The 26,537-nt window shown below is 42.2% G+C and overlaps 1 protein-coding gene across 10 annotated transcripts in view; it reads left to right on the forward strand.

Annotated features, from left to right (window-relative positions):
* Window positions 1–8,434: 8,434 nt before the first annotated feature.
* Window positions 8,435–26,537, forward strand: part of TRDMT1 (tRNA aspartic acid methyltransferase 1) — a 71,490-nt gene continuing 53,387 nt past the window's right edge. For 2 of the 10 annotated variants that reach the window (XM_025853627.2, XM_025853631.2), the window contains exon 1: window positions 24,983–25,399. In XM_025853627.2, the coding sequence (XP_025709412.1) occupies window positions 25,336–25,399 (64 nt within the window). In that variant the 5' untranslated portion in view covers window positions 24,983–25,335. The other 8 variants (XM_025853635.2, XM_025853634.2, XM_025853636.2 and 5 more) reach the window with 8 other exon arrangements.

Raw genomic sequence — 26,537 nt, forward strand, 5'->3', positions numbered from 1 at the left:
TGTCCCCCGGGGTTGAGGGCTTCTAGCGGTTCGGAAACCGTTAGACGAGACTGACTCCAGATTTCCCGGGCCCCGCGCGCACTGTCTTAAGTTTCACCTAACTTCGAGTCGAGCCTCAGCTTTCTTCTGTGCGGTTCGCCTGCGGAGATGCTAGAGCACCCCTGCATTCTTAAGGACTCTCCAAAGCCTGGTTTTGCTCCGAATGTGAGGACTTCCCATTAGCAAGAAACTTCGGCAGAGGCCGGATAGCTGCCGAACTCGGGTCTCCAGCATGAACGCACTCTGGGAAGGGTTTTCTTGCAAAGTTCCCTCCCATCCTTCCCTCTGGGCTCCTCTCAGTGCCCCCCCCCCCACCGCCCCCATGGAACCACACCCGACTTTTAACACGATCTGAAAGTTCTGGGTGAAAGAGGAAACCCAGCGTCCGTAGTTTCAAAATCAAATCGAGTGATCACTGGTTTTTCTGCTATAGTGGAAGTCATTAAAGGTATAATCTGTGCCAATTATAGAATTAATTAAGCGTTGCTTTAAAACCCCGATTTGATTAATGAAAGGCAATTATATAACGCAAATGACAGAATGTTTGGGGGAAATAGATTTATGTGTTCATTTTGGTTCAGCGAGGCACATTGCAGGATTCTGGTGACTTGTCTGGGAAATGTCACAGGTCCTTTCGGCCCCTTTTCTAGAAGAATTCATGCAATTGGTCTTACAGTGAAGGAGATAAAACTATCCGCAGAACAAACAGAGAAAACTTCTGGTCTTGAGCATCAGGGAGTGTTCAGACTCCACCACCAAAACCCATCTAGGGTAAATCACTCAACTCAAGGGCTATTGTTGCAACATAAGTAAGTGCTACACCCAAAAGGGAGATGAAGGGAGGAAAGGCAAGCCAGGCTTATTGTCATTAAGGAGCAATTTAAAAATCGTGGGTTTGTTTTTTTTTTTTTGAGTATTTAGAAGACCTATTGAGTACCGGATGGATTACCTCCAAAACCACTGTAAAAATCTAGAGTGAATAGTTAAGAGAAAAAAGGCAAAATCCTTCCCTCTTTTTTCTTTTTTTTGGAGTGGGGGTTACTGTGGGAGTGGTACTGGACGTTACCTGGCATTTAAGAAAAATAGTGTAGAACCAAATGAAGGGTTTATCCTAGCTTCTTGGTGCAAGCCTCGTCTAGGCAATATTATATTTACCTCACTTCAGACAGCTCTGGCAAATGGCACTGCCAAAGTCAAGCTGCAGGGCCTTTGCTGCACAGCTCCCCTACCCTGTGTTTCCTTTCTTCTCTCCTGTGCTGGGGGGCCGTGGGGTGCTCCCAGGGAGCATTCCTGGGGCTTGATGCCCTGGCAGACTAGTTTGTGCTCCACGTTGCCATCTTGCTCCCTGAGAGCTCTTTATTCAAGCCACTGCCCGGCAAATGCCACCATTGTGAGTGTACCTGGAATTTTTAGGATGAGACAAAAAAAAAAAAAGCCATCTCCCAATGGGGAGGGAGGAAGAGAGGATGGACCCTATTCCCACCCAAAGTGCTGATCCCAGGGCAATGAAGTGGTGCTGTCAGGGGATGCTTGCTGACTAACTCACCACGGAAAGTGAGGGCAAGGCTCTGGTGTGATGTGGCAGGGTGCCCTGTTGGTGACCACAGCAAATTCCTCAGGGCTATGATGACTTCCTCTGGGATGGACTCTGGCCTTCCTCATCATCTCAAGGGTATCCCTCCTTTCTAACTCGTCCGCGGTCTGTATTGTCAGGCAGGGCTGTGGTATGTTCACTTGCTGTCTTAGTTCAGGTGCTGTATAACAAAACACCATGCACCGTGTGGGTTAACCAACATTCATTCATTTCCCAAAGCTCTGGAGGCAGGAAGCCCAAGATCAAGGTGCCGGCAGATTCAGTGTCAGATAAGGACCTGCTTTCTGGCGTGCAGACAGCCACCTTCTCGCTGTGTCCTCAGATGGGGGAGACAGAGCTAACTGTAGTCTCTTCCTTTTCTTATAAGTACAGGAATCCCCTAATGGAGGCTCTACTGTCAACACCTCATCTAAACCTAATTACCACCCAAAGGCTCCATCTCCATATATGGAAGCATTGGAGATTAGGGTTCCAAGATAGGAATTTGGAGCTGGGGGGTGGGGTGGGACACAAACTTTCCATCCATAGCACTTGCCATACAGTGCAAACACACACACATACACACACACACACACACACAGAGTATCCAGGGTGTCCTTCCTCTTAGCAATGACCATAGCTAGCTGTGGACTATACAGCATAAAAAACTGGAGGTTACAAAAACACTCTTACTCATTCATGTAGAATGTGTAAGACTTTGTACAGAATTAACTTCATTCAGAGATAGATGTGCCTAGCACAGGGCCTCAGCCAATGGGCGGTGGTCATCAGCGTGGGAAATCATTATGCCTGAACTAACATCTTTGAGTGTGGTCATTAATCCTGCTCTATCTGTGCCGCATGTTCTTAGTTACCTTTGAGAGTCAACAGTGTGGAGACCTAGCTTTCTCGGTTTTCCTGTTTATTTTTTTGAGTGCCGTGAAAACCTAGCTCGGAGGTATTTTTATTTTATTTATTTATTTTTTAAGATTTTATTTATTCATCTGAGAGAGAGAGCAGCAGGAGAAGGGGGAGGGTCAGAGGGAGAAGCAGACTCCCCACCGAGGAGGGAGCCCCGTGCGGGACTCGATCCTGGGACTCCGGGATCATGACCTGAGCGGAAGGCAGTTGCTCAACCATCTGAGCCACCCAGGCACCCTCGGAGGTATTTTTAAATGCTGGACTGGGAAGCCGTTTCAAACACAGCATGGTGTGGGGTATGACTAGTACGGACACGGCGGTCCGACTCCTAGGCCAGGCGTAAACATGACCAAATCTAAAGTCCTAACAGGGATTTGGGAATTTGCAAGCTGTGGTGATGTCAGTTGAATGGGGTGATTTGAACTGACGGAGCAGCCAGCCATGTACAGAGGAGCTTAGCGGCCGGTGGGGGCTTTAGGAAAGCCGGTTGGCAGGAGGCCACACCAAGAGGACAGCTTCTAGCAGGACAGCCCGGATGGAATGGGAGAAATGAGAAGGTGGATAAAAGTGAGATGTGAGAAGCATGACTACACCCGAAGATGTGGTCATAAAGAGAATAATCACTCATATCAGCAGTGCTTTAGTTTTTGTACCTATTGGATGACAGGAAGTTTGCATGCATTTTACCAAATGCTCTCATAGCATCTTGCAAGGGGCATTTGATTGTCCATTTCACAGCGAAGGGGTCTGAGATGCCGGCTTACAATTTACTCATCGTGGTCTGATGACTAGGAGAGGAGGGAAGAAGGGGGCAAGATTTTCAGTTGAGGCTTTTCTGACTCCAAATGCACTTTTCTTTTCTCTTTGCCTTCCTTGATGATGAAATTTTGCTCACTGTCAACCAATACCATTTGCAAATATTATTTAGGGCCTACTGTGTTTCAGGAACTGCAGAGACTGGTTCATTATCGGATTATGTTGCGAAGGAACAGACTCTGAATGGAGTTTGGCAGATGCTTAGACTATCATGTTTTATGTTATTCAGAGGATGTAACAGTGACTCATAGTAGATATGGAGGGGATTTGTTGTTTTTTTTTTTTTAAGATTTTATTTATTTGGGAGAGAGAGAGAGAGAGAGAGAGATGGCCTGGCTGGAGAGAGAGAGCACACAGGCGGGGGGGGAGGGGCAGAAGGGAAGAGAGAAGCAGTTTCCCCACTGAGCAGGGAGCTGGACGCAGGGCTCCATCCCAGGACTCCAGGATCATGACCTGAGCCGAAGGCAGATGCTTAGCCAGCTGAGCCACCCAGGTGCCCAGGAGTTTGGTTTTCACTTGCTCCCTAAATTGTTCCTTGGAGAGTTAAACCTTTCACCTAGATTTCTTTCCGTCTCTTCAGAGGCATCATCTCCAAAATTGGGTGTAGTTCGTCTCACACCCTAAAACCCACCAACCCCAGGGGCTTCCCCTCCCAACTTCCCTGTCTGTTCAGGGCAACCAGCACACTACCAAGATGACAAACCTTCATCACCATGGCCACTCCTTCCTCTTCGGTCACTCAGATCCAGGGGCCGTCCTGGATCATTGTCTCCTGTGTCCACTCCTCAGAGCCACAACCTCTTTTTCTTAATGACCACATTCTTAAGACTTCCCCGAAGATCCAAAGCAAATCCCTCATTGCTTCATTAGGATGTAAGCTCCATAAAAATAGAAAGAACGTTAAGGTCCATGAGGGCAGGGATTTTTTTTTTCTTTTTTGTTCACTGTCCTATCCTCAATGTGCCTAGAGAAGCCTGGCACATTTCTTGAATGTATAGATTGATGCATGAATAATTCATAGAAGAAGGAAGGAAGGAGAGAAAAAGGGAGGGAGGAGGCGAATATTTCTAGCGCCATTATATGTGCGAGCCTTGTGCTAGTCCCTTTAGGGGTGACTGCATTTAATCTCTTCAGGGCATTATGATCCACAAGTTGCATTCACTGACTCAAAATATGTTTATTGCATATTTACCATGTGCCGGGCACTCCGCTAGACTCTGTGGGCGGGGGGAGTGAACAAGGCGTGTGCTCTTGGAATATAGACTTGAGTTGTATGTGCACATACGTGATTCAGAGGGACAATACTCTGGTAAAGGAACAAACAAAGGAATCATAATTTGTAAGAAAGATGGTGAAGGAAACAGAAGTTTTGCTGCAAAAGAGGTTGAGGCTCATGACACTCAAACATGGCCTTTGAAAGCCAGGCCAAGCATGCCCAACCATCCCTCCTGCTGCTCCTCACCAGACCACAGTTTCAGGGGGGCCCTAAGTTTCTCTCTGTTCGGTGAAGAATCCGTATTTTCCCGCACTCAGGTCTTTTCTCATATTCCGTTCAGCAGATAGGTATCCTCATTTTCTGCACCGGCCTGCAATGCTTGTTAGTTTAGGTAAGTAAGAAAGTGTTCATGCCTCCCGGGAGCTCCCAGCCTTGTAAAAGAATCAGGAACCACAGAAAGTGCTGTACTACAGGGTGGAATGTGGTGAGTGCTCCGACGGAGATATGAATGAAATACTAGTGCGTTTAGATGGAAAATGATCCATAGCCACTTGGGGGAGACCAGAAAATATATTTAGAAAAGGTGGTACTCGAGGCTTGGGGACACTTTTTATAGCTTATCCTGGTAGAGAAAGAAGGTTTGAAACTGATGGAAGAGTCTGAGCAAAAATCACATAGATGGCAGGGTTCTGGGGGGCATTTGGGGCTAGCAGGAATCCCAGTATGGCTGGACTGTGGAGCAGCGCTAGGGGAGAAGGGGGAGCGGATGCTAATATGGGACCATGCGTTGGAGGGCGAAATGCCAGGGAGAGGAGTTTATAAGTAGTGTGGTGGGCAGTGGGATTTCACTGTCATTTGTGACTGGGAGAAAGACATGTTTGTGGCTGTGCCTTAGGAAGACTGTTCTAGCATTTTGTGGGGGACGAATTGAGGAGACCGATTTGAGGGCTATTTGCAGTAGATCAGGTGAATGGAGGGGTGGGGGTCCAGTGGTAGCACAGAGGGATGATTGTTACAGGCCATGAAGTTAGAAGACAAGCAAGTCAAAGTGCTCAGAGCTTTCTGGATAGGAACTGAGAGAATGGAGGTGGTGTACATAGAAGAAAAATTTTTAGGTGGGAAATTAATTTGGGGTGAAAGAGATTCATTCAAATCCTCCTACCTGGAAGTATCTTCCCTTCTGTAGTCTATATACAGTGAAACCTCATAAGGCGGGTGAGGTATAAGCTGGATCATGCGGTTCTGCCTTTTATGGCACTTCTCCAGAATGTTCACATGAATTAATATCAACAGCCTTGTGATGGTCTGGTTTCCATAGCTGGTGTAAAATTGGGGACTTCTGCAGTATCTTCTAGAACAGTTTCTAAAGTTCAGAGAAAATGCTTAAAGATGAATTCCTGGAAATCTCTTTGAATCTTTTTGGGGGAAATAAAAGCAGATCATAGTTCCCTGTAGAACTATTTATTATTTATAATTTCATCTACGTCTATGTGCAGTCTATGACAGAGGAAAGAGAAGGTGGTCAGTATGTAGGAGGGAAAAGGAGATGTTCATCAACATATGGAGGGAAAACCTAGTGCAAAAAATTTCAAGTTGATGTCAGACAGATGTGAAGCTAAATTTTCAGTATTGGTTTACTGGATGCAAAACACAAAACGAAACCAGCCCAGTTATAAAAACCAGACCTTATTTGAAAGTGACCTAAATGATACTGTCAGAGTTTAGTTATTGGCCAAGTGAGATTACTACAAGAAAATAAGCTCGTGGCCTCTAATGTTGTTTTTACCATGTTTCAGGATAGAGAAGGTCATGCCACTGTAAGAAAATTTGCCCAAGGGCATTGACATCCTGGAAATTGACTCTGCCTACCTTGAGGAGGTCCCCTAGTTCCTGAGTGGTGGAAGTTTTTTTCAGGAGATATTTTGGTAATGGGCCTAATGATAATAACTGTTTAATAGCACAGTTTTCTTTTAAAGAACTGAAGAAATTTTTTTAAAATTCTGATTTTTCTTTATGGTGACCTGTAAAGTTGGAATGGAAATATACTGAATATATATATATATATATAGCCATAATGTCTTTCCTGTATATTTGGGACAAATAAAAGAACTCTATCCTACTTACCTCCAAACTGATTAAAGAATTAACTGATCTTTCAAAAAAAAAATGTGGAGATGTTTTAGCTCTGGCATATCATGTTCATTTAGCCAGTGAAAATGAGTTTCTTCAAAACCTTGGATGTTACATTTAGTTTTGGATATGTTTGATAAACTCAGTGTTTAAAATATACCCCATCAAACTTTGGTCTTGTGTATGCTGACAAAGATCATTATGATGTGTAGAGGTTAGAAATGAAAATCAAAAGACAAAGTATCAGAAAAATAATAAGTGTATAAGTCAAAGTGACCCTAAATGCAAATGGAAGGAAATATAAGATGGCATAATGATAAAACTATGCAAGGCAAAAGATTAAGAAAATTCATTACAATTATGAGAAATAACTAGGAAAGACCATTTTGAGGTAACTGTAGCAGAATAAAGGGATTGGCAGCACTCTCTGTAGTTCTCCTGCAGTGATTTCTAAAATACTGAGTAAGGTTTTGTATTTCTCATTAGCTAAGTCCTAGAAATATGCCCTCTAATGTGACTCGTATGGATATATGGAGTAACTACAAAAATATTACGGAACTTGAGCTTAATATAGATGAAATATGTTTTCTCCATATCATAAACTGTGAAAAATTGTTCTGATACAGTGCTGTAATGCATTCATCTGGCATCTCCAGAACTTTAGGAGTTTAGACATGTGTGACTTGCATGTCAGGATCAAGGTTTTCATTTTGCTGACTCTGGGTTGGTTTTCACAGTCCGTGATTTGTGAGCTCTAAACAATGATAATGGTAACCAGGCATACCATGATATCATGACAAAAACTGGACTCTGGCCCAGATGGGAAAGCTAATGGTAAGCATAATGAGACCCTTGCATGTATTGAGTGCCTACTGTATGCCAAGTATGAACCTATTTGCCACAAATTAACTTATTTAATCCTCACAACAGCCCTATTATACATACGAAGAAACCGAGACACAGAGAAGTTAAGTAACTTACTCAAGCTCACACAGCCAGGACGTGGCAGACCTGGGATTTGAATCCAGGACTTCTGGCTCCACACTCGAAACTTCACTGTACAGTGATACCTCACATGTTGTGGTATTTTTGTGCCACTGTTGGTGACATCCCCAAGTCTCTTTGGCATTCTTATCATGGTATCTATCTATCTCTTTGGACTTTTTTTTTTTCTCTCCCTGTTCTGATGCAGCAACAGGACCCTTTTTTGATTCAGAGAATATGGTGCCCTTAATGAATCATCAAGATGTCCATGACAATTTCAGGGGTTTTCTGTAAAGATCTCCTTCCTTTCTTTCTTCTTTTTCTTTCTTTCTTTCTTTCTTTCTTTCTTTCTTTCCTTTCTTTCTTTCTTTCTTTCTTTCTTTCTTTCTTTCTTTCTTTCTTTTTCTTTCTTTCTTTCTTTCTTTCCTTCCTTCCTTCCTTCTTTCTTTCTTTCTTCTTTCTTTCTTTCTTTCTTCTTTCTTTCTTTTATCTCATTTCTGAATTCTGACTCAACCCACCAGAATGATTTGATAGTGATGGTGTGTGACTTACACCAATTACACGAATGAAAATCCTCAACCGCATTCACTGGTGGAAAAGAAATAAACTAACATTTTTGGAATGCATAGCCTCTGTAAGTAAGAACATCTTCTACTCATTCTCTATTAGTTTGAATTTTAGAGAGATTCATTAATGTTCAGGGTACTAACAGTGCATGGGCCAAAACTAATGGGAGAGTTCTGTGATATGAGAGAGACAGTGAATCACATGACAGCCAGGATTCTCAAGGCCAAACTAAACAATGTTACTGAGAATACATACATGTTTACTACCCAGTTAAAAAATTTCTTGTGCACTAATCATCTCATTGCTTTGTGTATCAGATTTTTCCAAGTAATGCTCATCAACACTGGCTCTGTTTTAAAACAGAGCCTCCTTAAAGCACTGCACACGTATACAAGGGTGAGACAACAAATATCACAGTCCCATTATAGATCTGAGGGGGAAAAGAAGGCACAAAAGTATTAAAGAGCCTGATGAAATCCTAAATTAGTAGTGGCCCAGTTCCTTAGTAGATTGGATTATTCGGGAGAGAAACAGTGACCCTCTTCAGTCAGTGTATTTTGAGTTGTAGTGTGCACCAGGCTCCCGGTGGTGTCCTAAGAACGCAGAAATGAATAAGCACCTTCCTTGCACTCAGAGGGCACCTAATCTACTTCTCTCTTCTCTGCTAAATCTTTTTGTCTCTGATCTTGCATGATCCTGCTGCCACATTGTGATCTAGTTCAGTAGTTTCATAATGCCCCCTTCTCTCCCTGGCTAAAGTCATAGTGCCTTGGTGACTTTTACTCTGAAATCCATGGAAATGTGAAGTTTACTGTTTTGCTCTCCCTGATAAAATATAGCATAATAACTAGTTGCTGGGTTACTGCATAAAACACAGGCCCCAAATGTAGCCAGGAAGAGCAGTTAGCAATTAAGTAAAGGAAATGACTAGTGGGTTTGAAACTCAATACACGGCCCATGTACTTCTTAGCATAGAAAGGCATCTGGGTTACTTAGGCAACTTTTATCACTAAGGAAGTAGTTTTGGTGACTCATGCTCATCCAGAACGACTTCTTTCAAGATCTGTGTATTTGGTGACTTTACCATTAGGCTTCTGTTTTCCTTTTTCTTTGGACTGGGACAGAAAAAAAGCTACATTTGGATGGCACGGGTTTATTACTTAGTAGCATATTATTCACTGGCTGGCCCATGTTTTGAAATTTAATGGACTCGTGGTGATCAGAGTAAAAGGTCAGTAGTTCTTGCCCTGCATTGCTATATTAAATGTAGAACTAAGATTATTTTTTAAGCAGAAATGTTATGTCTTATATTAACAATGTTTCTTGTCAGTTACTTTTTGTTATTTAATGTAACAATACTGCCATTGAAAATACTGGTCACATTAAAGGACTTTATACCATAACCTAAAATGCCTTAGTTTTCCCCCAAGGAGATGAGAAATGGAATTAAAATTGTCCATGGAGAGCTGTCCGGAGGTGATAATTACAAAAATAAAGGAACCAGAAGGGAACTCTGCTGCCGGCTTCTCTCTTCAGATTATCTGTCTACCTGCTTGCTGTTCTAATAGTATTTACTGACAACTGATATTTTTCTGTGTTAAAAAATAGTAGAGAAGTTGTAGAAGAAGTGAGTTAATTCAAAGAGTGATAGGCCGTTAATGTGTTTGGAGAATTATGGAAGGACTTACTACTGACAAAACTGGGAGCCAAGCCCAAGTGATTGGGCTCTTGGGGTTGGTTACAGAGGCTCTGGGTTCGCCTGGTAACCTTCTCAATACCAGTGTTTCGTGTGGCCAGCATAGGGCTCACCCCGGATTGTCTTTATATCTTTTGTTCTAACTCCAGAAATTGTGCCGTAAGTCTCAAAAATGTAGCTGTTTTCATTTTGCTTTTAATTTGGCCCTTTTCTGTTTTTAATTTTGTGGCTGGAAAAGCTTGAAAAAGGCAATGAGTCATGACAACCATTTCTTTTTCTTCCAGATAGAAACCTTCAGTCTGAGGCCAGGGCACGGAGCACCATTTATGCGATTCATGAGCCTTAGCAGCCGAGCCCTTTTCTTTGGGCCTCCTTTAAGGGAACATGGGCGAAGGGGCTAGTCCAGTGGTTCTCAAAGTGCGGTACCCAGACCGGCAACATCAGCATAACCTGGTGTTTGTTGGCGACACTAACCTCAGACTGACTGAGTCAGAACCCACCATTCTGGTTTTTAATAAGACTTCCAGGTGATTCCAAGGAGTGCTGAAGTCTGAGAACCACAAATTGTTAGTATCTGTGGCCATGAAGAGTATGAAAAATATACTGGTTGGAGAGTGGGGATGTTTATGAGTCTGTTGATGAGGAAATGAAGAATAGATAGAAAAGAATGTTTTAACTTTAGAGTTCAAAAAATAAAAAGTCTGGAACTTAATGAGGAGGATTGATTGCTTGCAAGAACCCAGAGAAGGGCAATCCGGATGAGTGGGGTACTGTGAACGATATTGGCATGGTTCTGAAATTCTCGAATAATCTCTTGCGAGAAAAGGCATGTCTTTCCGTATGAGGACATACATTCAACTCAGGTTTGTAAAATCCTTGAAGACTCTCATGTTCCATTGGCTTCACCAACTCATTTGCATCTTGAGGCCCCTGTTTCTGCATCTGAAAACCATCTGCGTTGTTACTTGCCACAAATGGTCTCATCAGAATGAAGTCAGAGATTCAGGATATGTAAGAGGATTTGTGAAGTGATTTGATTACTGAAAAATGTGAAGCGTAAGGAGGAAAAATAATACCGATATTGACAGTAAAGAGGGGCTTAGAAGGTGATACAGAAGTGGGTGGCGATTTCAACTTCCCTTTGACGCATACCGCCTTTAGTCCCGGCTCTGTCGTGTATTAGTTTTTGATGTTAAGTAAATCACAGTTTTTCAGAGCTTTTCACCTTAGTTTCCTCAACAAAAATATAGCATCAATGATACCTACTCAGAGGACTGTTGTGAGAAAAAAAAATTAGATTAAAATATAAAAATGCAGCTTGTAAAGGTCAAACATTACACATTTTAGATATTGTTGTTAGGATTGTTGTTATTTTATGTCTGGGTTGAGGAAGCTTTGTGATTGTTGACATAATGACATCCAGGAGTTTGGAATAAATGTGTACATCAGCAGATTTTATGATTACAAAAAATAGCTATGTTTGCTTTTCTACTAATTCTCCTCCAGTGGAATGTTTTCATTTTCCCGTGAAATGAGGGAGATCCACATATGTTTTATTAAAGAAAGCAAGTCTGATATTTTTTATCCTTTGAACCGAGAGACTACATTTCACTCATTCTTTCAGGGAAAGATGACAGATTGGGGAGTCAGGCTACCTGGGTAAATTCCCAAGTTCTGCATAAACCTCAGTTTCCTTGTATATAAAAAGGAGGTGTTAATCATACAGAGCTGTATGAAGGTGAAGTGAGAAATGTATATAAAATACATAGTAGAGGGGCACAGGGTAAGCACCCAGTAATGTGGGTTGTTATTAAACTATAGCATGAAGTGGGGCAATGCGTCTGAAAAGTCAAGGGCAGGAGAAAATAAGAAGACAAGGGGACAGCTTATGAAATGGCTGTCTTTGCAAATGAAATTTTGCAATGAAAATTCAAGCAGGTCCCATGGCTTTCCTGGTGACTCTTACTAAATTAAACAATGTTGTTTCTAATAGAGAAAATTAATCATAGTGATTTATAATCTGCATGTCTACCTAATAATCAAAATTTCAATCTTGCTTTAAAGTTACACGTCTTCCCTCTCCAGGCCTGAGAGTGCTGGATGCAAGGGAATAGGAGTACTAGATTTCTCTTTACTAAGTGCTTCTCCCCCTTTCCCATCTTGCTAACTAAGGTCTCTTGCTGCTTCAGGATTAGGTATCATTGAGGAGAGGTGAGGGAGATAAGAAAGTTCTTTCTTGACATGTACTGTTGGTGATTTAGTTTACACATCTCCATTTGGCATGTGTCTAAAACTGGCCCTTTTTCTAACAGGTGCTTCTTTGGGGACTTCTCATCATTGGGATGGCTCTCTCAACGTGTCTTTAACATGCAGAGGTGCATTCATATTTAGTCTTCCACAGTCCCTAGAAGTCATTCAGAAGTATACTCTTTGCTTCTTTTTTTATATATACTTTTTTAAATTATTTGACAGAGGGAGACACAGCGAGAGAGGGAACACAAGCAGGGGGAGAGGGAGAGGGAGAGGGAGAAGCAGGCTTCCCGCGGAGCAGGGAGCCCGATGCGGGGCTCGATCCCAGGACCCTGGGATCATGACCCGAGCCGAAGGCAGACGCTGAACGACTGAGCCACCCAGGCGCCCCATATTCTTTGCTTCTTTTTTGCTGTGGTAATTTCTTTCCAGGGGCTCATCCTCTCCACAAGATCTAAAAACAGCGAGCTCTCCCTTATATGGTTCAGATCTGGTCCAAGGGACTTTACTTTCTAGAACTCAGAGGCTAGAGGATGCGTACAGTTGTAAACTCCCAGGGTGGTCCTTTGAAGCTTTTTGTGTTGGGCCTGAGGTGACTAGCAAACAGCTCCACAGACCTTCTGGGGAAAAGGTCAATCCACACAGCATGCTGACAACTTTCTCCAAAAACTTCCTCTTCTGGGCGCCTGGGTGGCTCAGCTGGTTAAGTGTCCAACTCTTGGTTTCCGCTCAGGTCATGATCTTGGGGTCATGAGATCAAGCCCTCCACTGGGCTCCCCCCTCAGCGGGGAGTCTGCTTCCTCTCTCCCTTATTCCCCACCCCATGCTCATGCATGTGTGTTCTGTTTCTTTCCCTCCCTAAAATAAAATAAATCTTAAAAAAAAAAAAAAAACTTTCCTCTTCAATAATCTCTAACTCATTTATACCTTCAGCATGGATAGAGAGATGGTTGTAAAAGTTATGTAACACTTTCTGGAGCCCTTCCTTTGAAAACTTTGCATTATAGTGTTGTATTTCACTTCAGAATGTGGTTTCTACTGTGTGCTGCATGAGCTGAAACTTGTATTTTAACTCCTATTAAAGAAAAGAGGAAAGGATCATTTTGGGGATGCCCTGACTTGGGGATGCCCTGACTTCTTAGACCACCACCCCCAAGCTGTTGTTGCTGCCAAGGAGAAAATGGTTTGTCCATGCATGAGGGTCAATGGTTTGACCCTCATGAGTGCCCAAATCACAGAGTAAAGCTTTCAGTGTGAGCGAGTGTTTTTTCAGATGTTCATATTTAATCATTTCCTCATAGGCAGCTTTTGTTTTTTAAAGTGACTGACTTACATTATTTGTGACTTACATTATCAGTCTTGGGGCTGACTTATGTTATTGTTTTGGGAGCTAAAATGTGTTTAAAAATGGTGTTCAGATGAAGTTGGAAAACTGTTAACTTTTACCAGTTGTAATCTGATCCTAAACTCCCACTTGTATTTAAATAAACTTGTCTTGAGACAAATTAAATATGTTATGTATTGTGTTTAAATTTTTTAAATTATCGTTATCATATTTGCATTTCAGGCATAACATTTTCTAATGTGAAATCTCACATGTGGGTGCACGTGTATAAGTTGTTGCAGCTCTGAACTCAGGCCCAAAATGTCTGTGATTGCCTTGTGGTAGTTCTGGAGGTAGGTATCTAAGTACACTACGAATATGGGCTTGGACTTGAAATGTCCTGTAAGCCTCCTTTTTTGGCGTTTTTGTAGATATTAGATACTATTGTGAAAATTACATGGACCTCTGAAAAATTGCTGGGAATTTAAAAATTGGGTATGTTAGGTATATTTGTCTAATAACTCTTAATATCAATTTGGTTATATTTTTTAAAGATTTTATTTATTTGAGAGAGAGGGAGAGAGTGAGCCCAAGAGGGGGAGGGTCAGAGGGAGAAGCAGACTCCCCACTGAGCAGGGAGCCCGATGTGGGTGGGACTCGATCCCAGGACTCCAGGATCATGACCTGAGCTGAAGGCAGTCGTCCAACCAACTGAGCCACCCAGGCGCCCTTGGTTATTTTTTTCAAGTATGCTTGATTGGCATGGTGGAGTTAGGGTAGTGAAACCTTGAGATAATGACTAAATGCCCATCTATGCATCCATCCACCCAAGGGGGGCTTCTAAAATATTAGAATTTTGTACTACAATTGCCCATGGTTAAAAATAAGTCATCATCATAATAAAACATTGGCACTAATCTGAATTAAAAAAAAAAAAAAACAAGGTCTGTATTTTGGTTCCTAATTGTGAAAAACGAGAGGAATATTTTACTTTTTACTCTTGAAATACTTTCTATTTGATGACTTTTTAAATAAATACATGGGAACAATAAGGTATGAGGCAAGCCAGGTGCCTTATACCTTAGTGTTCTTTTCTTTCCTCTACTCTCATTTTGTCTTCCCTGTTCTCCTTGTCTCTTTCTTTCTTTTTCTTTCCAGATAGCTGGGGATGTGCTCAGAGGAGATGACGATACTTGGAAAAATGACCTGAACCTGTAAACTTTGAGCCAGTTAAGGAAAGAAAGAAAGAGACTTCTAAATTTTGTGCAACACTGTAATTTAAACAGGATTTAGTGTGGCAACAGGCTGCATGGTGTATCAAAGTGGATGCAAAGATGGTAAACTGGAAGGAGGTCTGGAAAGGAGGGAAATGAGCAATGAGCTCTACTTTAGACAAAGCAAAGAGTGTGTGTGTGTGTGTGTGTGTGTGTGTGTGTGTGTGTATGTTATCAAGGTTTAAAAAGGCTTTATTAAATCTGAGGCATCAAGGGGTACCTGGCTGGCTCCATCAGAAGAGCCTGCAACTCTTCACCTTGGGTTCAAGCCCCACCTTGGGCGTAGAGCTTATTTAAAAAAATAACGCAAAAATAAATTGGAAGCAAAAAAGAAAGGAAGCATCAAGATGAACTTGAACTTTAAAAAGCTCCCTTCTAAAGCTGAAAGAGTCTAGACTGCCCCTGGTATCACTCTTTCTAAAGCTAGTTCTGTGGAATATCTAATGTTCTGTTACTCTTACAATAAAAGAAGGTGGGAGGGTAACTGGTACCAAATCAGGGACAAATATCCAAATGAGCTTAGAACTGGAAGGAATAGCCAAGAAATGTTTGCAAAAGAAGAGGAATTCTGGAGGTTCCTAGTAGGTGTGAAAATGTATTACAAGTTCCAGTATTTGCCTATGTGGTTCGGCAGCAGGAATAGCAGACATACCCCAAGAAGGGCTAGCCGCCATGGGGATGATGCTACCTTAGAATATATTGTATGAACGAGGAAGTATTCCCTTCCACTGTGGAAGGGAATCTAGGTATTTATGGAAAAGTTGGGTTTAAAACCTCACCTTGCATAACATATCAAAATAGATTTAAAAAATGAAATATAAAGGAAGAGAATAACATACAGGTGAATTTAGCTCATTTTTTTTTTCTAAGTATAGGACTTCCTAGGCTTAAAAAGGCATCAGATAAATGACAAAGGAAAACTGTGTATATTTGACTGCAGAAAATTAAATACGTTTGTGTCATGAAATATTATAAACCAAATCCAGTGGAAACTGATGAACTGGGAGGCATTTTTACAACACACATGGTTGACAGCTTTATAGCAACAAAAATAAAATTGCAGTAATGCAGTCAGAAACTCATATTATCCCAGTAGCAAAAGGACAAATATGACAAATAACTAACAAAAGAAAAAATTACAGATGTCCCATAAACATGTGATAATTCACCCTTGATGTTAATAAAAAAAAATAACACACTAATTTTTTGGCCTATAAGATAGACAAAAATTTCAAGTGACAGCACTTGTTCATGAGGATACAGAAGGTGAGCATTCTCAGCCACTGCTGATGGGCTCGTAATCGTTTTGGAAATGCATCAAGAACTTAGGTAATAATTATGTCTTTTACCTAGTAATACCCACTTCTAGACTCTATCTAGCTGATGAGAACATCAGAGCATTTGAATATTTATATGCAAGAATTTCATTGCACTGTTCATGTGGCAAAAAAAAAACTGAATCCTCTCAAATGTTCAATACTGAGAGACTAGAAAAAGAAATTGTGGTTGTTTATGTACTACAGAAACTACTAAGGCAGGAAAGATATCCAGCGAACCGTTGAATATGGATGATTTTTAAGGATGAGGGTGGAATCAAGGTTTTTTGGAAGCTGTATCTTTTTTTTTTTACTTTTGTAATTTGCTTTACCCCTCCAAATTAGCATGCATTATTTAGAAAATTCAGAAAAAGGTGAAGATGACATGTGAAAAGTGATATATCCCTTTGATAGAAATGCAGAACTGGTCATGATAAAATGTCAGATGGGAAAAAAACCGGAGTATAAAACATAAATGCAATAAGATTATGATTTTGGTAAAATATAGTTAGTGCATAGACTAGAGAGAGATACTAAAATATTAGCTATGGTTATCTCTTTGGATTTTTAAGATTTTCTTTTCTTTTCTTTTCTTTTTAAAGATTTTATTTATTTGACAGAGAGAGAACACAGCGAGAGAGGGAACACAAGCTCGGAGAGTGGGAGAGAGAGAAGCAGGTTTCCTGCTGAGCAGGGAGCCCGATGTGGGGCTTGATCCCAGGACCCTGGGATCATGACCTGAGCTGAAGGCAGACGTTTAACGACTGAGCCACCCAGGCGCCCCTAAGATTTTCTTTTAAAATATATTTTCCCATTTTCCAGATTATGTGTGATGGGCATAAATATTTTATTAGTTGTGCAAAAAGAGAAAGAATGGTCCTCTTAGAGTTGGATTGGGCTTTCACTACTCTGGGCATTTCTTTTTTTTAAAGATATTTATTTGACAGAGACAGAGACAGTGAGAGCAGGAACACAAGCAGGGGGAGTGGGAGAGGGAGAAGCAGGCATCCCAGGACCCTGGGATCATGACCTGAGCCAAAGGCAGACGCTTAACGACTGAGCCACCCAGGCGCCCATTCTGGGCATTTCTGATGTTATGTTTATCAGGTCTCTTTGACTTTTGGTGTTAATAAAAACATTGTTTTTCAAAAAGTACTGTCTCACCTCTATAGGGAACAAATAATATGAGGGAACTGCAGTCTGAAGTTTTTGGGTTTGCAAACTGTGAACTCTGCAAGGAGACGTAAATACTACCCTGGGTTGCATTCTTTTCCCACCCTATTCTTGGAGTGAGCCCTGCAGTAAAAGGAGTAAAAAGGATAGGCCATGCAGATTCCTGACATTCTTTCCTAACCAGAATGATTTTTAACTCCTAATGTGATTTTTTTCCCCTCAAAATAGATACCAACTCTCCCTTTCATTTATTCTTTGATACCTTCCAGATTTTTTTAAATTGGTGCTCTCTCCTGATTTCTTTTAAAAAAGTGCTTTTGTGACTTGTAAATAAATCTATTCACCTGGAGAATATTGATTTATGTGACAGCTCATCACATGAAATGTTCCCCTTTTGATTCCTTGTAAAAAAAACAAAAACAAAACCTGAATATTAAAAAAGAAAAACTGATAGGGCCTAAATGGGTTTATGAGCATTTTAAACATTCATAAAGCTCTTTGAAACTTACAGGCCTACATTATCATTTATGATTGATACTGTCCTATTACTAAAACATACTTTGCCATCCACTGAAATATAGTCTATTTTGGTCATTCCGTATTCTCTGAATGACTAAACATAGAACAAATCCCTTTGAGACTTGTACTATATTTTAACTCCGCAGTGATTACCTTAGATGGGAATGAAAGACTCAGTCTTGATCTTCAGGAATCAGGGTAACTCTGTAATAGCAGGGTTAATGGCCTCTGGGGCATTCCCAGTGTAAATAGAACGTTTGGGGGCATCAGTGGTACTTACGTTGTATAATGTTTACTGGAGTGACTTTGAAAGATTGTAAGGACAATTTCAACAATTTTAAGTAAACATGAAGTTGCATTGTTTTCTTATGGAGTGAATAGACCTAGTAATAATGTTATTACATTTCGGTTATTTTTATCACTATTGGATCCTATAAGAATGCCTAAGTGATATTGTTGGTAACTAGACTAGTACCTGACTAGCAAGGGTAGGGTGAAAAAATCCTTTTATTTGATTTTTCTCTGCATTTTAGTTTGTTGGTACTGACAACTGTAGCAATTTAAAAAAAAAGTTTATGAAGAAGAATGGGGGGTTTTATGGAGCGTGTGTGTTTGTGTGTGGTGTCTGTAGGGTGTGTGTGAATGTGTGTGCACGCACGTGTGTTTCCCTCTTCCTGGCCTTGCTGGATCTGGTTAGGGGGATTTAGTTACCTCAAACAGTTCTGAATGATTGGTGAATTAGCAGAGAACAGGAGCAAAGTAATAACAGCTCTCTTTCATTTTTATCTCCTCTATTCCCATCATGGGTCTTGTTTTCCCACCTGAAAAAATGAAGGCTGTAATAGAAAACAATAAGGAAAGACATCTTATTAGAGAATATGCAAATTGGTCTCTTGGTAATATACCCTTTTTGAAAGCATCCCAGGAAAATAATTCTCTGTATGTGATTCTTAGAAAAGAATGGATCTTATCTTCCATTATGAGTTGTTCAGATAGGGAAGTTGCTGAGATAGGGAAGGAAACCAGTTATTTATTATTCTAGGCACACCACCGAGTTTCTCTCTCTCTGTCTCTCTTTCTCTCTCCATATATATCAATTAATTATTGATTAAATGCAGCCAGTTACCTTGCTAGCAAATAATACCCTTGTTTCATAGATGAAGAAAGTATCAGAAGCGGGATTCATATTGCCTCGTTTATTCTAAGAACTGTATGTTCCTTGAACAGCATCAAGGTGTCTTTGTAGGAGTAACTGGGCTGACAATCAATTGTAAGTTTTATTTGTGAGTCTTTGAAGTTGTCTCCCTTTTGTGAAGCAGAATGAACCTTTTTGTCTAGCCTTTACAAAACACATTGTCAGAGCAGTTCATGTTACCTTCTTTGAGCTCAAAAGTTACCTTCATTCCTCAGGCCAACCTGTTCTCAGGAAGTAATATATTCTAGTGACCAGGGCTGCTCTAGTTTGGACCCTCGGCTTTCACTCCGGGTGTAGAGGCCCAGCAGGCATGGGAAAGCTCAACCTGCCAAGTATCTTCTGTACTAAGTTATGGTAGAGCTAGTGCTATAAAGGCCTTTGGAGGATCCCTGAGTAAAAGTTCCCTGTTCTCCACCTAGTTGTGGGCTGGGGCAAATTACCTCAACTTTCTGAATCTCAACAGTGTCTTCACCTGTCAAACTAAGATTGGGTGAAATCAGTGTCGCCTGGGGTCACTTAGAGGCAGCGACAGGGGTGGGTGAGGGCAGGGGAGATGATCTGGTGTTCTTCTGGGCCCCCTACTATCCATGCTTCAGCAACAGAACATCTGTGTGCACGTGTGTGTGTGTGTGTGTGTGTGTGTGTGCGTGTGCACACACACTCTACCTCACCCTCTGCCCTGATTCTCGATGAGATTTTGTTTGAAGAAAAGGTTCTATATTTAAAAATAGTTGGAAAAACACTGGGAAATAGTCCTTAAGATTTCTTTGAGCTCTAAATTTCCATGGGTGTAGGAGAGCCATTTTAAAGATAGACAATCCCACTATCTTTAATTGAACTAAAATCTAATCTTTAAAATTTACTGCCAAACTTCTTTAAATTAGAAATTTCGGAAAAAATCTGAAAGAGAAAATTCAAAGTCAAAATCTGTGACTGAGTACTTTGAGAGGGCAAACTATAAGGCAAACTGCATGGTTTCTATGCTTTTCAGCAGAAAAATATTCTTCTGAGGTAAGTGTAAGATAATATTTACAATCGGAAGTCACTAGAATATGCTTCACAAAAGTACCATTCCTTCGAGACATCGTGAAGTTCATCATTTTCCATCTGTTCTTTTTCTCTTGGAAGCTTGTTATGCCATTAATAGAACACACCTGCTGTTTCCTGCGTCTTTTCTTTTGTGACAGTCTGTGAATAAGGTGACCGGACACCAGAGGAAGAACAGAAGTGTTGGGCTACAAGGTTTGCTTTTGTGGGAGTTCCTTTTACTCTAAATCTTTGTGGCACTTATTTAAAATCAGTGTTCCAAGTACAATAATTAAGCACTTACTGCACACTTCAACATTTCATTTATTGATGGGCTACCCATTAAGGTCATGACTTCAAGAGGCTGATTTTCTTTTTTTTTTTTTAAAGATTTTATTTATTTATTTGAGAGAGAGAGGATGAGAGAGAGAGAGCACGAGAGGGAAGAGGGTCAGAGGGAGAAGCAGACTCCCTGCCGAGCAGGGAGCCCGACGTGGGACTCGATCCCGGGACTCCAGGATCATGACCCGAGCCGAAGGCAGTCGCTTAACCAACTGGCACCCAAGAGGCTGATTTTCAAGCAGCTCTGTCCAATAGAACATTCTATGATGATGGAAATGCCCTCTCTTTGCTGAGCAATACTGAAGCCACCAGCCACACGTGGCTACTGAGCACTTGAAACATGCCTAGCATGACTAATGAACTGAGTTTTCAGTGTTAAGTAAGCTACTTTAAACTTAAATCGGCAGATGTGGCTGGTGGTGACCCTACTGGACAGTGTAGCTCTGGAGAATCAATAGAACTGGTAAAATCATCTTACGTTCAGGGGATAGAAGGCATCAAGTTGTTCTTTATTATTGGCACTTGAATGGCTTAGGTTACAGATTTTTACATATAAAACCATTTTAAATTAAGTATTTCTTCACTGCTTGGCACATAAGGAGTCAATGAGTGATGGGATGGTTTTAATAGGTTTCTCCCTACTCTACCCCTAGTCACAGCGACTCAGGCATCCTGTGCATCCTGGGTGAGGTCCCTCACAAGTTTCCTGTAAGATTGCCAGACCCGTAGACTCACCTTTCAAGCTTCCCTGGTCTCTGTGGGAGTTCTGAGTGAGGTGCTGTCTATGTATGCTGCTGTCGTTTTTCTTACTGCCAGGGCTTCTAGGCTCAGCAGCCCCTTAGTCATGCCTCTGGCTTGCAGACGCCCAGCCCAGGCTACTCCGGGACACCTCCCACAAACTCCCCTAGGGTCCTTAGAGGTCTATGGCTATAAACACCACTCCGGAGCATGCTGACCTGACCTCATTTAGGGCCCAGTGTTCAGTTATGGCTCCTAACACCAGCATCACCAATCTGGAGCGTGAGCAATTCCAGGGGTCAGAATCACGCCATTGGACACAGTTGAAGGGACTGAGGATGCGTCACTTAGAGAATGTCACTAGATGGATACTGTTTATTAAACTTGCTTTTGTGTTGTGCCAGGCATGGGGCTAAGTGTTTTAAATTCTCACTGAATCTTTGTAGCAACCACATGTCCTATTTTTACACATTTTAGATGTGTGCATAGGCTCAGAGAGGGTAAGTGACTTCCCCAAAGTCACACGGCTAGGAGGCTGCAGATACACCATTCCTGTTTACACTCTCTGGCTCTCAGGCTCACAGTTTTAACCACAAGGAAATTCATTATTCAAGAGGGACAGTTCTTCCAAATCAATGCAGAGGGCAAATCTAAAAGGAACTGGATTTGGTGGGACTATAAAGAAGGATTTTCTTCTAATTCAAGCTCTTCACCACAAACACCTGGCTCTGTGAAGCACGCTGTGCCCCGGAGGAGCTCATAGCTGAGGCCTCATGCTGGTGCATCAGGACGGTGGTAAAAGGCCTTCTTGAGTAAGTGGGAGCTCACGAGTGATAGATGAACTCTCAGGGCCTTTCTGATTCAAATTTCTTCTGAATATGATTTCCTTTCTTGAGGACATTTACTGCCAATTTATTCCCATATGACTACTCTTTTATTTTCCATGCAATTCATAAAGACCCTTCTTTTTCTGCGTGAAACCAGGATGTAATTTATTCATCACTCAAATTTGCATAAACAGGGTATTCTCTCTCTTCAGCAAGCCTGTATAAGAATCCACATCACGTTTCACTGGGGAATAAAGAATGGCCCGGATCATGGAAACTAAAAGGTGATTGCCAAAAGTATTTTAAACATTTGGCAGGCTTTGTTTAGTTCTGTTAGATATTAATGATCAGTGACATGACAGCCAGGAGAGGAAGAATACAATATCATTAGATTTCAAGTTATACAATGAGCTCTAAAATCATGGAGATACGCTTTTGTTATTCTAATATATCTTTAGTGTTACATTGTGCTCCTTAATTATTTCTGATATGCGTTGTAGGTGCCAGGTGTTGACTAGCATTTTTGGATTTCTTCGCAAGTGCATTTTCTGTGTTTTGAGGGAAAATACACTGAATATCCTAAAAATATTTGTATTTTCAAAAAGAGTGTTGAGTGTGATTAGAATATAACTCTATTGGAAATGCCATCGAGGATAACTTTATGGGAAATTATAAGATTGGAAAGCTGTTTTTTCACCTGTAAGAACATTTGGGATTCACTATGGGAAAGAGTAATCAATACATATCTTCACGTTCTCTGTATGTGCTCATCCTACCTTCCTGCTCAACTACTCCTGATGGTGGCATTCCCAGCTCTGGCAACTTGTGCCAGGGTTTGGAAGTGAATGTATACCTCATTCGAGGGGGCCTGACATCTATAGATGCTCCCATGGAGATGGTCATACATTATGATTATGGAGAAAGTTTTCATTCTTGAAATGATTATCACATGGGATAAGCCTTACAGAGGAAATACTAGGCAAAGAGATGATGTGTATAAGGCAAAAACTGGGCTGGGAAGAACTGAAAGGATTTCGTGATAGGAACAGGTGGATTTAGTGCCAGTATTCTGAAATACAGAACACTGGCAGGGCGTGGACTGGGGAATCAAACAAGTTGGGATTTCTAGCCTGGGAGTCTAGAAGGAAGGTTGCACCAGGTGGGTCTAGAAGAAGGCTAGGATTTCTGGGCAACGTAAAGAACGTGAAGAAGGAATGTAAGCAGGGAAACTGAGGCATGAAGGAGGGGAATGCCGACCATTTCAGTTTGCAGCAGAGCTGAAGGATGGGAGGAAACAGAGTTCACAAAGAAAAGTAAGTCTGGGGCTGTATTGTGAAGACCCTTAAGTATCAGTGTGAACAGTTTGTAATCAGCCTGTGTGGGGATGGGGATCTATATCCCTTCCTCTCAGGAGATTGCTATTTTCCATGAACTCTTCCACATATTTTTGGCCTGTCTCTCCCCTACAGGGTAAGATCCTTGCTCATATTTATTTTGATTTATAGTAAATGCTAAACAGAGTCTAGGTATGTTATATATATATATATGTATATATATATATATATATATATATATATAGGTTGTTGACTGCATATAAATCACTGTGACTATATAGCCCTCTTTATTTTTTTTTAAGATTTTATTTATTTATTTGACAGAGAGAGACACAGCGAGAGAGGGGACACAAACAGGGGGAGTGGGAGAGGGAGAAGCAGGCTTCCCACGGAGCAGGGAGCCTGATGTGGGGCTCTATCCCAGGACCCTGGGATCATGACCTGAGCTGCAGGCAGACGCTTAACGACTGAGCTACCCAGGCGCCCCATATAGCCCCCTTTATATGTACTGATGTATTTATTGTACTAATATGTAATAAATACTCGAAAAGTTTGTTTCATGCATTATATATGTGATGTTAGAAATGGAATTGGTTTAAGAGTACATTTGCTTAAAGCAGATTTTAAAAATGTCTTCTAGACAATTTTTTTTTAAAGATTTTATTTATTTGACAGAGAGAGATAGAGAGGGAACACAAGCAGGGGGTGTGGGAGAGGGAGAAGCAGGCTTCCCTCTGAGCAGGGAGTCTGATGCAGGGCTTGAGCCTAGACACTGGGATCATGACCTGAGCTGAAGGCAGATGCTTAAGGACTGAGCCACCCAGTCGCCCCTAGACAATTTCAAGTTGAGCAGGTAACTAACATGTGGCCAAATCAGGACTCAACTTTTGCAGAAAGGAATTCAGCTATAGAATCTTAGAGCTGTCGGCCCTCAGCAATCATTTCTCCTTCTTCCTTCCCTTTTATTTGAGGAAGGGGAAACCAGGCTCAGTGCAAAGTCATTGGCAATGCCAGGGCTAAGATTCTGTTTTCTGTTATCTTTCTGCCACCCTTCTTAACTGTAAGTGACCAATAAAAACAAACCATTTAGAGACCAATACACATTTACAAGGAAAAAATTTCATAGGAAACTGATGAAAAATGGATCCCTTCCATAATCCAGATAGGGTAGTCCTACTTTTGTTTATACTATTACATTAGCACAGGTGGAAAGTTTCTAACAAACCAGTTATTAACTTATTACAAGTGGTACTCTCCAATTTTTCCTAACACAAGTTAACGTGTGGTGGTAATGGGAACAATAGAACGCCGCACAATGAGATCATTTCCTCTCGTGCCTATGGCCATTTTTTACTTTGTGATCCAGCTTCTAGCAAACTTGGTCACTGGAACATCTTGGAGAAGCAAGGCCCTAGCACTTGGAGGGGCCGAAGTACTTCTACATTATAGTAACAGTAGATCCTGTGTTGGGGCTATTTTCCAAGCTAAAACACAGTGAAGCCCACTAGCAATGACAGCAGGCGTCCCCCGAAACTGGCCGGCACAGGGGCTCGGCTGCACGGGCGCCGGTTTCTGTACTTGGAACTCCAGGACCCGCTCGCAGAAGGCTGACTTATCTCGGTAACCCCAGCAGACACAACACCTGGCACGTGGTACGTTACTAACGCTAGTAAAGTTTGGACACTTAAGGCCCCAAGTGACGGAAAAGCAGTATGCCTGGGAAACGACTTTTTCTGGCGTCTAACCCGTGTGAATGCACTTTGGGGCAAAGGTAGATTTCGTCTCCTGAGCTTCGGACAACAAAGGTCCCTGAATGCACTCTAGAAGGTAGATGGAGCGTAAATCGGGCTGCTATTCACTTGGGAGGCCGTATTGTTTTGTGCCCATTGTCCCCCCGCTGACCCCTGCCAGCCCCCGGGGGCCTCGCGCTGCTAGAAGCTCTCGGAGCCGGAGCAGCCGGCGAGGGGGAACCGAAAAGCCGCGGAACCAGAGGCGAGGGAGCAGGGCGGGCGGAGGAAGGACGAGATGGGAACCGGCAGGCCTAGCTCCGAGGAGGCGGCGGCGGCGGCGTGGGCATGGAGGCCCTGCGCGTCCTGGAGCTGTACAGCGGCATTGGAGGCATGCACCAGGCGCTGAGAGGTGAGAGAGCACACCCCATCTCTCTCTCTCCGTTCCCGCCGAAGGGCTGGTCCCAGCTTGGGCGCGGGGGAGGGGCGAAGCGGCGAGGCGCCGGGGGCGGAGACAGGAGCTCAGGGTGTGTGTGTTGGGCGGGGGGGCGGGGCCGCGCTCGGTTGTCTTGGAAACCGCCCTAGCGCGCAGTGTCCGCCCGGCCGCTCCGGGCGGAGACTCCCTTTCCTCCAGCCCCGAGGCTTGCCCGAAGGGCGGACGCGGAGTCTGTGTGGACTCAGTTCGTGAGTCCTGATCCGCGAGGCGAGGCCGGAAAGTCAAACCAAGATGGTACCGGCGAAGGGGGATGGGCGAGCCCCTGGTGGGGGCCGGTCCCCACCTCTAAGTGTGGCTGCCACCTAGAGGCGTGGACACCTGCTGCTTTACCCTCGAGGAAGTCGCGGCGGGGAGGGGAGGTTGCTGGGGGGCTTGGCCGGTGAGGATTGGATCTTCACAGGGGTAGTTGCAGGGCAAGGTAGAAGTTAGGGAAGCCTAAATGAACTGTGGAGAGAAAACATTGAGGAAAAACCTGTCCCTTTCTGATCATTGAAAAGAAACAGCGTGTCTTGTCTAGATATATTTAGGCGCCAGAAGAGCTGAGTTGAAGCTTAGTTGTGACCTTGGGCTAGTTCCTTAACATCTTTGAACCTGTTTCTTGGTTTTAAAATGGGAAAAGTAAATTTTTCAGAGGAGGATTATTATGAGGATCAAAGATAAGGCGGGTAAAATGTTTCATAGTGCCTCGTACCTTGTTGCCACTCAAAACATTATAAATTATGACTGTTACTATTTTATGTACCTCTTTCATTTTGAGGTGATAAGCTGGAACTGAAAGATTTATTTTCGGTGATGGTTCTCTCAAAAATATTTCTTGAACTCCTATTCTGTTCCAGGTACTGTCTAGGTGCTGGAGATACAGAGTGACAGACTTTCAACATGCGTGTTTATTCTTAAATTACTATGACAACCACAACACCGAAACTTGCCTGCTTCCTTTTTTTAGTACCAAGGGCAACAAAAAACGAATAGTGTAGGATACAAATAATATATAATGAATTGCCCATAAGTATTCTGAGCGTTATGTATTGAGTTTTGATTGTAGACTAGAGTA

The sequence above is a fragment of the Callorhinus ursinus genome, unplaced genomic scaffold, assembly GCF_003265705.2.
Source record: "Callorhinus ursinus isolate GAN/ISIS: 27379988/994484 unplaced genomic scaffold, GSC_fseal_2.0 scaffold36, whole genome shotgun sequence".
Lineage (NCBI taxonomy): Eukaryota > Metazoa > Chordata > Mammalia > Carnivora > Otariidae > Callorhinus > Callorhinus ursinus.